This window comes from Stenella coeruleoalba, assembly GCF_951394435.1.
Source record: "Stenella coeruleoalba genome assembly, chromosome: 10".
Taxonomy (NCBI): Eukaryota; Metazoa; Chordata; class Mammalia; order Artiodactyla; family Delphinidae; genus Stenella; species Stenella coeruleoalba.
Genome location: NC_137156.1, coordinates 23,178,198 through 23,195,600, shown reverse-complemented (window position 1 = coordinate 23,195,600; position 17,403 = coordinate 23,178,198). Strand labels below are relative to the sequence as shown.

The following is a 17,403-nucleotide window of genomic DNA, read 5'->3' as shown; positions in this document are numbered from 1 at the left end:
GGGGTGTTATGGAGGCTTCATTAAACAGGCACGATTGATTACATCATGGACCATTGCAGTAGGTGAAACCTCCGGCCCCTCTGGGACCCCAGGACGTGGGGGATGCGGTGGTACCGGAAATTCCAACTGCCTATTAACATGGTTGCTTCTCCTGGTAACCAGCCCCCATCCTTAGGTTCAGTCCAAAAGCCGACCTTTAACATAACAAAACACACATCTGTGGCTCTCATCACTTAGGAGATTCGAAGGATTTTAAGAGTTCTGTGCCAGAAATATAAAATTAGGAAAATGAATGAATGTGTTTTCTTTTGTTTTCTTCCAAGTGTACGGGTTTATTGAGGGCATGGGGGTCTACAGGACAGCCCCAGGTGGCTGTGGAGAAGGCCCGCCATCGGCCTAGAGGGCCGCGGCCCCAGGGGCAGCCGGGGATGGGGTCTCCAAAACCTGGATTTACTTGAAAGTGTGACTCTCCGCTCCAGGCGCCCAAAGCCTCTCGGTCCGAACATGGCCCAGTAGCAGGGTTGGTTGCAGTAGGGCTTGCCTTCATGCTCAGTGTGTCCCCTCCCCCCGAGGTCAGCGTCTTTCTACATTTCTCACACTTCAGGCAAGGCCATGACAGTCCTTCCCCAGGAGGTCACCCGCTCAGCCAAGTACACCTCCTTGTCACACTTGGGGCACTTGGGCACGGTGGCGCCGGGTCCGGGGCGGGTGGCTGCGCGGGAACACACCGGAGCGCGGGACTCGGAAAATGAATACGTTTAAATGCAATTTATAATAGCATCAGGATAAAATATTTAGGTATCAATTTAAAGAAAGTGCGCCACATAAGTACACTGAAATTATATAGTTTTGCTTAGACTTTCAATCTCTTTGGTAAAGTATTCCTTCTGTTCATTCATAGTATTCCTGAGCTCGTTATACTGCCTTTCTGAATTTTCTTGTAGCTTGTGGCGTTTCCTCATGAGCTGTTTTGAAATCTCTATCAGTTATGTCACAGTATTCCATGACCTTAAGTTTGGTTTCTGGAGAACTGTCCTTTACTTTTCGTGATGCAGTGTTACTGTGGTTCTTCGTGTGCTTGCTGTGCTGTTCCTCTGCCAGCACTGATGAAGTGGGGAGCACTTTTCTGCTTCATTCTAACCATTCAACAAATGAGAGAGCAGAGGCTTTTCGCTTCTCTTCCAGGAGGTGGCGCTAGAGCACAGGTTTGGGGTTCTACTACCTGTGTTACCTGCTTGGGAGAGTTGGCACTTTCCACCCCCATCAGGGGTGTGGCCCCGTGCCCTCTTATTGCTTCTTGTGCCTCCAGGGATTTTGCTGCCTTGTTGCTGCCTGTGCCACTGGCATCGCTGCCTGGTGACCAGGGATAGTGGGCTCTTCCCTCGTGTCCGGGATCCCCTGAACCACGAGGGAAGAGGGGGGCGTGGGTAGCTGGGGTGGTGCAGGCACCTCTGCCATGTCCCGTTCTGTAAGGTTCTCCGGCTCTGCTGCTGCCAGTGGGTGGCTGGAGGGGCCAAAGTCATGGGCGTCTCAGGGGCTGGTGGCTGGGGCCCCAGGACCCACTTCTGCTGCTGCCTAGTGACCTGGGGCCCTGGGCACTGCTGAGGCTGGAAGGCTGGATTCCTGTGTCCTGTTGCGGCTGCTACTGGGTGTTCTGGGGCTTCCAGCTCAGTGGCCGCAGGTGGAGAACAGGATCGCAGGCTCCGCCTCTGCTCTTCCCTCGGTTCTGCCTCGTCTCTGTGTCCCAGTCCACCCACCTTTCCATGCACACTGGGTGACATTCTCCGGAGTTCTGGTGTGTTGGGCAGAGTCACCTGTGGTGTGTCGTGGACGTTTCCTGGTTGCGGATGGAAGGGGGGAGAGACAAAGGCAGCTTTTCACTCCTCCGTGTGGCTGATGTGTCTCCTCCAGGTCGCAGTTTTATGTCCAGAATCTGCCGATCCTGTTCAGCTGGAAGCCTGGCTCAGCTGCAGCCTGTGGGGCCCTGGGGAGCCTCCCCTGACCCCTGACCCCGAACTCCTGGGTCAACATCAGCGCCAGAAATTAGATCTGAGTCCAGGACCACAGGGCCTTTAAGTTCAGGTTGGGAAGTGGCTGGAGGGATCCAGACAGCAGGTCCCTGTCTATTATTAGGTCCACGGAGGGGAAGAAGAGACAGGACACTGGGGTGTCCTGGGCTCTCGGGACTGGGGAGGAGCGGAGAGGACCCTTGAGGCTTCAAACGGTGGCGGACTTCATGCCTGGACAGGAGGGGCCATGCTTGGTGTCCTTGGGTACGGTGTTGGGACGCCTGGGTCCTGTAGGTCTGGGGAGGGGGGAGGTCGTTTTTGTGTCTCAGGGAAATGTTAGGGGGACCCCCGGCCCAGACTCATGGCTGATCTCCTTGTCCCACTGTGGTCTCCAGGCTCCACTCCATGTCCTGTCCTCTGCTCTCCTGTCCTCTGCTCTCCACCTCCACCAGCTGGGCCCATCTTTTTCCAAAGGTCTTTAGCCAGTCTTTTTGGCACAGTGGTCACCGCTGTCTTAGCTCACAGGGAGACGATGTCCAGGTAGCCCCGGGCTGTGAGCTGGGATGGACTCTCCCTTCCTTGAGTCTCCCTGCTGCCCCCAGCACCATGTGTGTGTGGGGTGGAGTGAGGACTGGGGGTGAGGCTATTTCTCTGGAAGAGAGGAATTCCTTTAACCACCTCCCCTCTCTCCTTTTCTCTTTTCTCTTTCTTCCAGGTGTATTTGAGTTATACCATACCTGTAAGGACAGGAAAACACCGAAAACATAAGCATAGTTTACCAGCAAAATAGAGAGCTGACACCTGTGTACTTATCATCCAGGTGAAAAACAGAGCCTCTACCAGCGCCCAGGCCAGAAGCCCCTGAGCCTCTCCCCACACAGACCCCACCCTCCCCGCACCCGTGTCCACTGAGTGAGCCGCCCTGCCCCCTCCTCTCTCGTTCCTCCCCCTCCGCTCCTGTTGGCCTCTGTCCCCTAATGTCACTGTTTCCTTCCTCTCCTCACTTCTCCAGGAGCCTCCCCATCTTCATAGGCAGATATCTTAGGGGATCTCCTACCCCTTCCCTCCCCCTCCCCCCCTTCTACCCCATTCTAGGGATGGAGGTTCCAGAGTTGATTCCCTAGAGGAGGAGTCTATAACCCTGTCAGCAACTGCAAGAAGTGACAAGGACTTGGGGTTCAAGGGCCCACCCCTGGAGACTGAGGACACCCAGTATATTTGTGGGGTCCACCCTGGACTTGGGAACCAGCTGTTAAAGGCCTTGAAATCTGATCCTCCCTGAGGCCTTAGTCCTTGGTGGTTTGATGGGGAGGAAAAGGTCCGTGTCAGCATGTATTCTGAGTAACAGTTCAGACTTTGAACTTGACACTGGATGAACTCCAACTTCTGTGCGCAGCACTGACCCACTGCTAGGAGCCCAGGGAAACCCTGGGCAGGTGTTTTGTAAGGGGGTCAAAGGGGAGCTCAGGTCTCCTGTCATCAGCAACTGTGGCCACACGGGGGCGCCACCACTCCGCCCTCTCCTATTCAGCACAGGGAAGGGAGAGGATGGGCTGTGGTCTGAGTCCGACAGAGATGGCTGCCCTGGAGGCTGGTCAGCAATCAGGGGATGAAGATGCTGTCTGAGCAGCTCTGGGGTCGGGCTCGGGGATGCGGCGGGGATTAGAGGGGAGGAGAGCCCTGGAGCCCTGCCTTGTGTCTGAGGTTTCCATCTTTCCTCTCCACAACCCATCTCTCCAGCTCATTGATGAAAACACTCTGGAAAACTCAAAGTCGATTATTATTTCACTCCCTGTTCGTTTCTGGCAGATAAATATATATATTTTCATTTTAGTGTAGTTTGAGATTCACAAAAACAGTAGCAGAGTTAGTAGAGAGTGCCTGTAACTCCCACGCTCAGTCTCCCTGTGGTAATATCTTATATCACCATCATACATTTGTCACAGCTAATGAAGCAATGTTGATACATTATTACTAAACTCCAGAATTTATTTGGACTTCATTCGTTTTTCCTTTTCCTGATCTACAATCCTATCAAAGACACATTGTGCTAAGTCCCAATCATGTCTCCTTCAGGCTCCTGTGGCTGTGACAGTCTCTCAGAGGTCCCTTGTGTTTGATGACCTTCATGTTTTCGAGTACTGCTCAGGGATACTGTAGAATGTCCCTCTATTCAAGTTGGTTGACTGGGGCAAAGTATTTTGGGGAAGAAGACCACAGAGATGAAGTGACATTCTCCACACAACAAGGGTGTATACTCTCCACTTGATAATCAGTAATAAGTTCACCTCATCACCCAGCTAAGGTACATTTCCCAGGTCTCTCCTTGTGTACTTCTATTTTTACTTCCCCACTTTCTGCACTGTAGCCTTTAGAAGGAAGTCACTACGTGCAGCCCACACTTGAGGGGCGCTCTGCTATAAACTTTGGTGTGCAGGGGTTTGTGCATATATAAGTTTTCAGATGAGTTGCATGAGGACTAGAGCGCTCAGTAGACTGGATGGAGGGTCTATGTGCAGCTTTATAAGAAACTGCTGACCATCATTTCTAGGGGCTGTGCTGCTTCGTATTCCTGCCCCAGTGAGTGAGGGTTTCTGTCGCTCCACATCCTGGACAGCACTTGGTATCACCAGTTCTTGGATTCTAGCTATTCTAATAGGTGTGATGATACATCATTTTTAAAAATTTACATTTCCTAATAATATATCATGTTGAGCATCTTTTCATATGCAGTTCCATGGATAGATCTTCCTGAAGAGGTGTGTGTTCAGACTTCCCTTCATTTTTAAATTGTTTTCATATTATTGAGTTTAAGCGTTCTATGTGTATTCTAAAACAAGTCCTTCATCACATATGTGAATTTGCAAATAATTTCTCGCAGTCTGTGGCCTGAGCTCTTTCACTGACATAACAGTATTCATTAATGCAGAGATATATTTGGGGAGAAGGAAAATGAGAATTTGCCAACTGCAGTGGTTTCCAAGTAGAGGACTTGGGCAAATGGGGGACGAGAGGGAGAACATAAATTATTTATTTTGTACACCCTTGAGTACCTTTTCAGTCCCCTTCTGTGTAGGTAAATATGCTTTCAAAAATTACATTAAAATCCCTTGCACTTGTAAAACACCTGACACATCCTCTTAAGATCGTGCATTAGGACACACATTCTCTACTTTGGCACCCAAAGACTTTTAACTGAGCTATTCTGCCACAGAAATTCCATTACTGGAAAAGATGGGCTGGATTGTAAGGAGAATTCTGCTCACTGAAAATAGCTGAAAATGCCATGTAAAATATAAAAACTATCTTAAAAGCATCAAAGAAGTGAAAAGGTCCTAATATGTGACCACACTGAAAAAAGAAGGGAAAAATCCTGCTTGGCCTCCAAAGAAAACACGGTCCTGAGAAAAGGAGAAAAGGCTGTGTGAGTTCACTGCCCAGAGCTCAGGCACGGAGCCCAGCAGGTCCAGCTCTGTGCCCACAGCTCTTCACTTTTTCTGCCCACTTGCCTTCCTTTTAAAAATTTAAACAAAGCTTTTGAATTCTTATCATGATGTATATGTGTAACGTATAATATAGGATATAATGTATGTTCACTGTAAAGCAAGTAATTAAGTGTCAAAAGTGATAAATGACAAAGTAAAAAGAATGTAATCCTCACATTTGCAGATATTTTGTTGCATTTTTCTTTCGTTTCTTATACATCCTCCTGTTGTTGCCCAAGAGCTGGAAATTTCTCTAAGCTGAACAGCCCAGACCTCAGTGGCCCCCACCCTGCACTCTGCAGACGCCATTTCCCATTCAGCTCACTCTCATACCCCTGAGAGGGCAATTTCTCATTTCCTCCTTTCCCCTCAGACCCCTCCACTCATCCCTCACTCCCTGTTGGTAATGATGAGCTTTTTTTTTTCACTCAGAAAAAAAAATCACTCGGGTGAGAATTACATCCTCCTCGTCCACTACTCCCACATCTGCACCTGTATCTCACCTTCCCACCAGTGATGATGGATGGTCCCCTCCCGTCTAAGGCTGCCCCTCAGCGTGGGTACAGGATCCGACTACATCCTCCCCTGTGTCATCAGTTCCCCACTCTCTACTGCTCCTTCATCCCTGCCTACAAACATGCTGCAATTCCTCCCATTAAAATTAATCAAACAAAAATAAATAAATCAAAACAAAATTCTCCCATAAACATCCACCACTCTGTGTACAGTTTCCTCCCAACTACTGCTCCATTTCTATGACTCTTCTTAACAGAACAATTCCTAAGGCCAAAGGCCATTGTCTCATCTACTAGGTTGTCTTTTTATTTTTAGCTAATGGACATGTGCACATAGTTTTAAAAAGTAAAATGCTTCTACAAGACTTGATATCTAGACCAATGTCCCCAATCTTCCATGTCCCCCGTCTCTTGAATCTCAGAGAGAAGCTCTTTTAGTTCTTTAGCTGGTTCTCTAATTGTTTCTTCTATGTCTCTAAAATGCATGCCTTTAATACTCCTTTGCTTTCAGTTTTATGTATCATCTTTAGTTAATTGGTTTTTCTTTCACACACCCCTGTCTTTCCAAAATAGTTATAACTTATAATTATACATCTATCAGTTTTGTAAGTTTGATTAGCTCAGTGTGTAATATTTGCCTTATGATGATGACGCAAACAATAGTCACAAGTGAGCATTTAATAGACTACGATTACTTTTCTTGAATGGATATTTAAGATTTTGCTGGAATAAATAATATCTTACTTTGGTTGTACTCTTTTTTTTTTTTTTTTTTTAGTTTATTTGCCTGCTTTGGGTCTTCATTGCTGCATATGGGCTTTCTCTAGTTGCAGCGAGCGGGGCTACTCTTTGTTGCGGTGTGCGGGCTTGTCATTGCGGTGGCTTCTCTTGTTGCGGAGCATGGGCTCTAGGTGCGCGGGCTTCAGTGGTTGCAGCAGGCGGGCTCAGTAGTTGTGGCTCACGGGCTTAGTTGCTCCACAGCACGTGGGATCTTCCCGGACCAGGGCTCAAACCCTTGTCCACTGCACTGGCAGGCGGATTCTTAACCACTTCACCACCAGGGAAGCCCCATATTGTACTCATTTTAAAAGCATTCTAAAACTCTGTGCAGAATCTAAGCCTTTCTGAGTACATTCAAGCACATCGGATATTCCACCAACTTCACCTCTTTGCACAGACTCTCCCACAGCCCTCCATGCTGCCACACGGAGACTGGTTCCCTGCACACCTGGGGCAGGGCTGACGTCCCGGATCTCCTTCTCCTCATTCTGGGCAGCCCTCTGCCTCTCTCTCCTACTGTATAATTTTACAAGGCTTCCCTGTTGCCTGGATCCCATGTTTCCCTGTTGTTGGTTTTCTCCATCATTTCCCCCGCACTTTGTCTAACAGTATCCTGAAGAAGGGAACATGGAAAGGAAAACATTTTAACTCTGATATGTCTTAGGCTACCCTAGGACTTACTCTCATCTTGACTCAATATAGAACTCTGTGTTGGAAATACTGATTTTTTTCCTTAGAATTCGGAAGGCATTGCTTCACTGTCTTCTAGCCTCCAGGCCCATGTTTTTTGCCTCTTGAAGTTTTCAAGGTCTCTCTTCTTTTCCATCCTTTCTGCAATTTCACTGTGATGTTTCTTAGTGTCGGTTTGTTTTCATCTACTGCAGTAAGAGTTTGCTTAGGCCATTCCAGATGTAAATTTTTGTCTGTAAACTCCGAGAGGTTTCCTTGAAAATAATTTTTTATTATTTCCGACTCTCCCTTATTTTTGAAACTTCTATTGCTTACTCGCTGGAATCTCTTGATTGACAGAGGAATATTCTTATAGGTCTTCTCTCCTCCTTGCCATTACTTTTCTATTCCTATTACTTACTGTGAGTATGACTGTAATTTTTCAATTCATCTACTGAATTATACACTTCTATGAAATTATTTTTAATTTCCAAGAGCCCTTTTTGGTTCTATGATTTTATATAATTGTATAGAATTCTGTTTTGTTTTATATACCATATATCTTTTACATCTTTCAAATATTATTGCTAACAGTGGTAGGGGAGCTGTCAGGTCTCTTGGTTATCTACTTTCATGATATCATGAACTTCTTCCTCACAGCACTTAGCTCAGTAGTGATTTACATTTATCTTTGTCATTTCTGTCCATCTCCCTCACCACAGTGCCTGTCGCACATCACCCAGGTCCTAACTGTTGTTCTTCATTTTTTCTCCAGTGTCTCCAGATCCTGATTGAAGGTGGCCTTGAAATATACACTCCTTAACCTCTCTGAGTCTCCACTTCTGTGTCTCCTCTCTCTGAGTCTCTCTCTCTGTGTCTATACAAAGGCATCACATGTTGGGTGCCTCATGGGTTTGCTTTTTGTTTTAATTAATTAATTTATTTATTTATTGGCTGCACCAGGTCTTCATTGTGGCACGCGGGATCTAGTTCCCTGACCAGGGTTCGAACCTGGGCCCCTGCATTAGGAGCTTGGAGTCTTAGCCTCTGGACCACCAGGGAAGTCCCCTCATGGGTTTGCTTTGAGGAATAAATTTGACCCACTATGTAAATCACATGGCATTATTGCTTTAATTCTTATTAAGTGTTCCTCTATTCATAGTTACCGTCATTACAATGACTATAGCATTTAGCTTCTTTCCATTCTTTGCTTTTATAAACCACAATTCAAGAACATCCTTGAATATATATTTTTGAGAACATGTGTGATTATCTTCGCAGGATAAATTTCTGAAAGAGAAATTTCTGTCATAATGTAGACATATTGAAGGCAACCCTCCTACACTGTTGGTGGGAATGTAAATCGGTACATCCACTAGGGAGAACAGTATGGAGGTGGATTAAAAAAGTAAACATACAAGTACCATGTGACCCAGCAATCCCAATCCTGGGCCTAGATCCGGAGAAAACCGTGGTTTTAAAAGACACGGGCACCCCAACGATCCTGGCAGCACTATGTACAATAGCCAAGACATGGAAGCAACCTAAGTGTATACGGACAGATGAATGCATAATGAAGATAGGATACATATACACAATGGAATATTACTCAGCCATAAAAAGGATGAAATAATGCCATTTCCAGCCACAAGGAAGGAAGCGAAACAGGAAAAGACAAGTATCCTATGATATCACTTACAGGTGGAATCTAAAAATGGATACAAATGAACTTCTTTACAAAAGAGAAACAGCCTCACAGACTTAGAAAAGAAACTTACGGTTGCCAAAAGGGAAAGGTGGTGGGCAGGGAAAAATGAGCAGGTTGAGATGAACATATACACACTATTATTTATAAAATAATCAACAAGGACCCACTGTATAGCACAAGGAACCCTACTTAACACTCTATGATAACCTATATGGGAAGAGAACCCAAAAAAGGACATATATACGTCTATGCATAAGTGAGTCAAGTTGCTGTACACCTAAGAAAACAAAACACCCCGCAACATTGTAAATTACCTATACACCAATACAAAATAAATAAATTTTTTTAATGTAAATATAATGAAATTGAGACATTCTGCATAGTGACCTTTAAAATTTTTCGACCAGTTTTCAATCCCATCAATCTTTATGACAGTATATTCTCCCTAAATTCCTGTCAATACTCTCCTCATACTATTATCTTTGCCAAGATGATAGATTTTAATTTATTCCCACTTCTTATTCCACATTTGCATTTTTCTTTACATTTATTTGTTATATATTTGTTTGACATTTGCATTTCTTATTTTCCAAATTGTTTTCTAATACACTTTAATTATGTTTTGTTGGGGATTTAGTTACTTTAAATACTGAATTCAGGAAGGACAAAGCAGCCTCCAACATCAGAAGCTGGTCTGACGTTTACCTTAGGCCTCAGCGTTGCCAGAAGCTGGGCTGGTGCTCACCACGCAGCCGTGTTCTTCTCCTGTTGGACATATATCACCCCACAGAACATCAACATCAGACAAGGACACCTGAGACCATGACACAGTGAGACAAAACAAGACCACAACATCATTTTGTCCAAGCACAGACCAAACAAGGCAGCACTATGCACCTCACAATGTATCAAACCTCTCCCTGTGCTGATACCAGCGACCACGGCTTCTTTCCAATCACAGCTGCATCCTCACTCTAGTCTTTCCTCCTTACAGGGAAGGTTCACCGACATGCCCAGTCACAGAATTGGCCCCACTTCCTGACAACACCCAATCTAGAGTGAGCCCCTCCTCCATACACCCTCCTCAAAATCACCCAACCAGTGCCCACATCCTGTATATGTTCTATCTAGATAGGTGTTCTATCTAACACCTCACACTAAGACACCGTGGTCCCCGATGGTGTGTCATCTCCCTCGCTGCATCCAGTAATAAATCCAACTTGTTTGCCCACAGATGTTCTCCTGGTGGTCTTTGGCTGAAAAACATTGCTACCTGTTTGTCAATGTTTTTGTCTTTGAGTTTGATAAGGGCATGTGTTAGTATCTTTGTGAAAGTCTGGTTGACATAGAGAAAATTTATGATTTTTTAGTGGTTTTTCTTCTTTGGGTCATACAACTCTTCATTCCCCAAATGTAAAAAACTCAAGTATTGTTTTGTCTAGGAGAGAGGGGTCCAAGGGTGAAGGGAAACAGAACTGATTGAATTTGGGGGGAACGAATAGCAGGAGCAGTCAGTAAAGAATTCTAAGCTGGTGGATTCTAAGGTTTACATCTCCTGCTTTATCATTTCACAAGTATGTACAGGTCCTGCAAGGTATTTGATATCTGCTGTGTTCAGTGAATACTTTCTCTTGGGCTAAGTGAAGACTTCAGTGTCTGCTTATATTTACCAGGTTAATGAAAAGAACAGCAAGAGCTCAAGGTTATAAAGACAAGAATTGGCTCCAGCGATGGGCAGTCTTGAACACATATGACCTTAAGGTGATAAACCACAGTGTCCTTAATGTCTGAACACTCTAGTTGTTAAAATACATGTTAATGAAACTTTCTGCACATGCTGCATTTTAAGGATATATCTAAGACCCACATAGACAAATCCATGATTTCCATATGAAGGTTATTTTAATATGCATCAACCTATGAGTCACACAGTATCTTTTTGGGGGAAGAGACTGGAAATTAAGAACATTATAGATATGTAATGCCCAATAGGCTAGCTACTAGCCACACATTTAATGTTATTTAAACTAAATAACATTAAGGTTCTTAGCACAGTAGCCACTTTTGAGGTGCTAAAGAGCGACCTGTAGCTAGTGGCTACCTGATTTTGACAGTACAGATATAGAACAATTCCTTCACCACAGAACATTCTATTGGACAGGACTGCTCTTCATGTTTTCTGGGCCTCAAGTCAGATATAATGGACCCATGAAAGGGTCAATATTATTTCTCTTAGAGATGATGTCAGATTTCTGTCTGGGATATGAATACATACTTAGCTGGTGTGTAACAAAACCAAACTAGGTTATGAGTGGGTATGGTACCTTCAGGCACAAACTGTTTCCAGGTCCAAAAGGGAAACACCTGTCCCCCTACCTCCCTTCCCGGACTGAGGACACTCTCTGGGATCAATTCCAAGCGGTAAGTTCTCTCCTAGAGGAGCCCCGGGGGGCAGGGCCCTCAGCTAAGTGTGGGGAGGCAGGGAGTCCAGCTCAGGGAGAGGGATTCTCCAAAACGAAGAGGAGGCAAAGGCAAGGGTCAGTTAGGAGATTTTCCCAGGTTTATTCGAACAGCAGTTCTCAGAGTGTGATCTGTGGAACCCTTGAAGTCACTGAGACCCTTTCATGAGATCCATGAGTTGAAATCTACTTTCATAGCACTACTAAGATATTATTTCACTTTCCATTATGTTGACATTTGCTTTGAGGTATAACTTAGCAGTGATGGAGACTACTGTAGCAAACTGCAATATAATTATTTTCACAACAACTTACTTGCAGAAAAAAAAAGCAGGTTTGCTTTAAAACTTTCTGGTTGATGCATTACAAATTTTTATCTTTCCTTAATAAGCTATAATGGAAAAGAAAATGAAAAAGAATGTATATACACATGTATAGCTGAATCTCTTTGCTGTATAACAGAAATTAACACAACATTGTAAACCAACTACATCTCATTAAAAAAAAAACTTTAAAAAATACATAAAAATTCTTTTGTTTCCTAAATTATCCTTAGATCCACTTTTTCCTTTTTTGGGGCCACGCCCCACAGCATGTGGGATCTTAGTTCCCTGAACAGGGATTGAGCCCTTGAACCCAGGCCATGGCAGTGACAGCTCTGAGTCCTAACCACTGGACGGCCAGGGAACTCCCTTAAATCCATTTTAAAAGTACCTTCTAAGATGACATGGGAAGTACCCATCAAGCCCTTCTGCTACATTCCAAAGTACTATGTCCCAAGGAAAATAATTTGTGTGACCTGAACTACCCTCTTCTTCATGGAATACAATGTTTACTTGAAAGAATGAATGACACTGGAAGATCTATATAACTTAATGAAACAACGTATTACTTCTTTAAAATCTTACCTTAGTCCAAGAGACATTCAATGTGCAAAATAGGGTTATGGAGTTTAACGTAACAAATAGGAAATAGTTAATAATATTGTTTCAGGTCCACTTTGAAAATAACCTTTGAGAAACTACCACTTGTGTAGTTTTCGTTTTGTATCAAAGACTAACATCCATGACTGTCTGAAAAGGTTTTTGAAAATACTACTCCTACATATGTGTGGGCCTGTTTATTTTCATAGACTTCAATCAAAAGAACGGATTCATTGAAGAAGCAAACATGAACATCCAGGGGTCTTCTAATGAGACAGACAGGAAACAGAGAGACTTGCAAAAATATAAAAATCTGAAAAGCTCCACTTTTCCCACTACCGTGTTTATTTTGGGAAGTAGTTATTTTTCATATTAAATCATGGGTTATTAATATTATTCTAAATAAATTAATTAAAAATTTTTAAACTCTATTATTTCTACTTTGGAAAGTACCGATAGAAGTATCCACATAAAATTTCTGTGGGGTCGTCACTAGTTTGCAAGACTGTATAAATATTCTGACCACAATGCTGTGAAAATCGCTGACTACACAGTCCCTGGGCCAGGACTCAGGGAGACACTGTGACAAAGAGCTCTCGGTGCAGGAGGGGAGGGATCAGGCAGAGTCCCAGGTCCCGGGAGGGGCAGGCACTCAGGCTCTCAGGGTGTCAGGCGGTCTCTGGGGCGGGGACGCTCCGCGGTGGGGATTCCCAGTCTCCCGGAGTTTCACTTTCTCTCTCACAACCTGTGTCGGGCCCTCCTGCCTGGATACTCGTGACGCGTCCCCACTTCTCACTCCCATTGCGTGTCCGGTTTCTGGAGAAGCCAATCAGCGTCCCCGCGGTTCCCGGTTATAAAGTCTCCACCGACCCGCCGCACGCAGTTTCTCCTCAGACGCCGAGGTGGTGGGTCATGGCTCCGCGAACCCTCCTTCTGCTCCTCACGGGGGCCGTGACCCTGACCGAGACCTGGGCGGGTGAGTGCGGGGTCGGGAGGGAACGGCCTCTGCGGGGAGGAGCCAGGGGACCCCGGGGGTCGGGGGTCAGGACTCCCAGGGAAGGAGCCACGCCGCCGCCCCCACCCCCCGGTCCAGACCCGCCCCCTCACCCCGGTCCCCGCCTCTCCCTCCCTTGCTTCCCGGCCCCTCTTCTCTCCCCGCGAGGTGCCGGCCCTTCTCCGACCTCCACACCTTTTCCGTCTCACGAGCCCCTCGCCCCCTCCCCCCTGCCGGCCCCGTCACCTCGGACCCGGGGGCCCGCGCCGGGAGGAGGGTCGGACGGGGTCTCGCCCCTCCCCGCCCCCAGGCTCCCACTCCCTGAGGTATTTCAACACCGGGATGTCCCGGCCCGGCCGCGGGGAGCCCCGCTTCATCGCCGTCGGCTACGTGGACGACACGCAGTTCGTGCGGTTCGACAGCGACGCCCCGAATCCGAGGTGTGAGCCGCGGGCGCCGTGGGTGGAGCAGGAGGGGCCGGAGTACTGGGATCGGGAGACGCGGAATTTCAAGAACGCCGCACAGTTTTTCCGAGCGACCCTGAACACCCTGCGCGGCTACTACAACCAGACCGATGCCGGTGAGCGACGCGGGCCCGGGTCCGGGTCACGACCTCCATCCCCAGGGACAGGCCGGCAGACAGGTCGCCCCGAGTCTCCGGGTCCGAGGGTCACCCCAACATTGCGGGACCCGCCCGGTCCCCCGACTCGGGAGGAAACGGCGGGACTTTACCCGGTTTCATTTTCAGTTTGGGTTTAATCGCTGCGGCTGGTCGGGGCGGGGTCAGGGTCTCACACCCTCCAGGGGATGTTAGGCTGCGACGTGGGGCCGGACGGTCGCCTCCTCCGCGGGTACAAACAGTACGCCTACTACGGCGCCGATTACATCGCCCTGAACGAGGACCTGCGCTCCTGGACCGCGGCCGACGCGGCGGCTCAGATCACCAAGGGCGAGTGGGAGGCGGCCGGTGTTGCGGAGCACTACAGGAACTACCTGGAGGGCGCCTGCGTGGAGTGTCTCCTCAGATACCTGGAGAACGGGAAGGACACGCTGCAGCGCGCAGGTACGAGGGGCCGCGGGGCCTCCCTGGTGTCCCCTCGGGCTGGAGCTGGCTTCCCACAAGGGGAGGAAATGGGGTCCCTGTGGGAACACCGCCCCAACTTCTTGTCGGGAGAGGGAGGAATCCGCCCAGGTTTTCATATTCGGTACAAGACAGTGACTCGCCGGTGGCCTCACTTCTCTGAAAGACAGTGAAGGAATCCAGTCTCTTTGGGGAGAAGCAGGAAACCATCCCTGAAATAACTGACCAGCGGCGCCCTTTGACCCTGACCCCCATCTTGTGAACCATGACTTTCTCTCTCAAGCCTGTTCTCAGTCTAAGAACATCTTAGGAGGCCTGACTCCAGCTTTTCTGAGTCATTCAGTCTCCACCAAAGTCAGGATCATTGCTCTGTATTCTCCCCTTTACATGGAGCCTCCTATCTTGGCTTTCATCCTTATCATAGAACTTTCCAAGGACTGGGAGATCTTCCCAGACCCCGGAGTCCAGGCTGGTGTCTGGTGTTTTTGCTGCTTCTTTTCAAACCTGTTGTGCTGTTCATTCTCAGGATGGTCACATGATGTTGCTTCAGTGGCCCATGAAGGTAACACTAAGTGTGAATTTTCTGATTCTTCCTCCTCAGACCCTCCAAAGACACACGTGACCCACCACCCCATCTCTGATCGTGAGGTCACCCTGAGGTGCTGGGCCCTGGGCTTCTACCCTAAGGAGATCTCACTGACCTGGCAGCGTGATGGGGAGGATCAGACCCAGGACATGGAGCTTGTGGAGACCAGGCCTTCAGGGGACAGAACCTTCCAGAAGTGGGCGGCCCTGGTGGTGCCTTCTGGAGAGGAGCAGAGATACACGTGCCACGTGCAGCACGAGGGGCTTCAGGAGCCCCTCACCCTGAGATGGGGTAAGGAGGGACATGTGGGCTGGAGCTTCCTCTCAGATAAAGCAGGAGCCCTTCTGGACACGTTCAGCAAGGTCGGGATTCAGGCCTGAGGTCAGGGCCCCTTCCCTTTCCTCCACAGAACCTCCTCAGCCCACCATCGCCATCATAGGCCTCATTGTTGGCCTGGTTCTCTTGGTGGTCACTGGCGCCGTGGTGGCTGGAGCTGTGATCTGGAGGAAGAAGCACTCAGGTAGGGAAGGGAGGGAGGGATCTGAGTTTTCTTGTCTCACTGGGGGGTTCAAGCCCAGGTGGAAGCTTGCCTGCGTGTGTATTGGGCAGCACCACTCAGAGACATTGCTTGTCAGTCTGCAGACTGGCACTTACCCTTTTGTAAAGCACGTGTGGAAATGAAAGACACGTTTTTCACCTTCATAATTCCAGTTGGGGACCAGGTTACCAGCACTTGAAGGTCAGAGAGGGAATGTTCCTGCTGACAGACCCCCAGGAGGGAAGAAGTTGATCCAGTCCCCGCACATCTCCTTTCTTCATGTTCCTGATCCTATCATGGATTTTGGTCAACAGTTCTGGAAAGTTCTCTGTGGTCCAGGACTAGAGGGTTCCTCTAGGATCTCACAACTCAGTCTTCTCCCTGGCCTCTCAGGTGATGTTTTCTTCTTACAGGTGAAAAAGGAGGGAGCTACGCTCAGGCTGCAAGTAAGTGTGCAGGGGCTGTGATTCCTGAGACCCTTGTGAGGGTGCAGACAGGAGGCCATGCGGGGGCTCACCCTCCTAAAGTTCCTTCTCTAGTTTCTCTCCTGTGGGTTCTGACCACGTCCTGGTTTTGTTCTCCCCCAGACAGTGACAGTGCTCAGGGCTCTGATGTGTCTCTCACGGATCCTAAAGATGAGACCCTGGAGGGCCTAGATTGGGAGAGATGTTGGGGTGGAGGAGATGCCCCGGGTGGTGGGGATCCTTGAATGGGACATTTGAGCATGTGGGGGGCTGTTGGGAAGGTCAGCACTTACATGACTGACCGGAATTTGTTCATGATTATTTTCTTTCACAGTGTGAGACAGCAGCCTCGTGGGACTGAGTCGTGCACGGTCCCACTTTGTGGCTTCAGATCCCGTGACTCCTCTTTCTGCTGCTGCATCTGAATATGTCTGTGTTCCTCGTAGCATAATGTGAGGAAGTGGGGAGACTGGCCCACCCCTGCCCACCACGACCCCTCCCCACCCTGACCTGTGTTCTCTTCCCTGATCCACTTGCCTGTTCCAGCAGAGGCAGGGCTGGGCCACCTCCATCCCTGTCTTAACTTCGTGGTGCACTGAATAATAATGTCTTAACTTGCCTGTTGGAAATAAAATCTGTATATGAATTTTGTTTTTTCTAATTCCTGCCATGAGGCGTTTTTGGGATAATAAAGGAAAGGATTCTTAAAGTTTGAGAGAGAAAATAAATGGAAGTGCTGAGAACCTTCCAGAATCTGTGTGCTTGCTGTGCTCTGTCTGCTGCAGGTGGGACAGGAGGAGGCGGTGAGGAGCTGAGTGTGGACGCGGCCTGTGCCCACTCCGTGCTCACTGCATCATGGGCTTTGATGGGGTCACTGCTCTGCCAGATCATCTGCTCTGTTCCTTTGTCCTCGTCACTTCAGTAGAACCTTGTCCCACCAGGACCTGTGATCTCAGAGGCTCAGAAATCAGCTGGGCCTCGTACTGTCTCCAGGACTGTGGGCAGCAAGGGCTTCCTGTAACCAGGTAGCCTTGGCTCGGGCCTTGCTCCCATCCTCGGACCCTGTCTTTATCGTGCGTGTTTATATTTTGCTTATTTAGTTGTTGTTGTTGTTGGAATAATGACTGTTGTTTTTCATGTGCAGAGTTTGGTCTCATTCTTCTCTGGGTGTCCCCATCTCTGACAGCAGCTG

At 47.8% G+C, this 17,403-nt stretch overlaps 1 protein-coding gene and 2 pseudogenes across 3 annotated transcripts in view; 2 read left to right on the top strand and 1 right to left on the bottom strand.

Moving 5' to 3' along the window:
• The window catches only part of LOC307192391 (MHC class I polypeptide-related sequence B-like), a 203,631-nt pseudogene that overhangs the window by 133,853 nt on the left and 52,375 nt on the right, over positions 1–17,403 (top strand). The window lies entirely within an intron of this gene.
• On the bottom strand, positions 451–2,031 carry LOC307192346 (cysteine-rich protein 1-like; annotated as a pseudogene). Its single transcript has 2 exons — positions 2,004–2,031; positions 451–712 (listed from the first exon to the last, which is right to left on the bottom strand). The product of its transcript is annotated as a cysteine-rich protein 1-like (transcript).
• LOC307193455 (BOLA class I histocompatibility antigen, alpha chain BL3-7-like) lies at positions 13,416–16,857 on the top strand. The gene is made up of 8 exons (XM_079935400.1): positions 13,416–13,524; positions 13,853–14,122; positions 14,330–14,605; positions 15,225–15,500; positions 15,619–15,729; positions 16,161–16,193; positions 16,335–16,382; positions 16,546–16,857. Exons 1-8 carry the CDS (start codon positions 13,461–13,463, stop codon positions 16,548–16,550), a joined length of 1,083 nt encoding a protein of 360 aa, XP_079791526.1. The 5' UTR covers positions 13,416–13,460; the 3' UTR covers positions 16,551–16,857.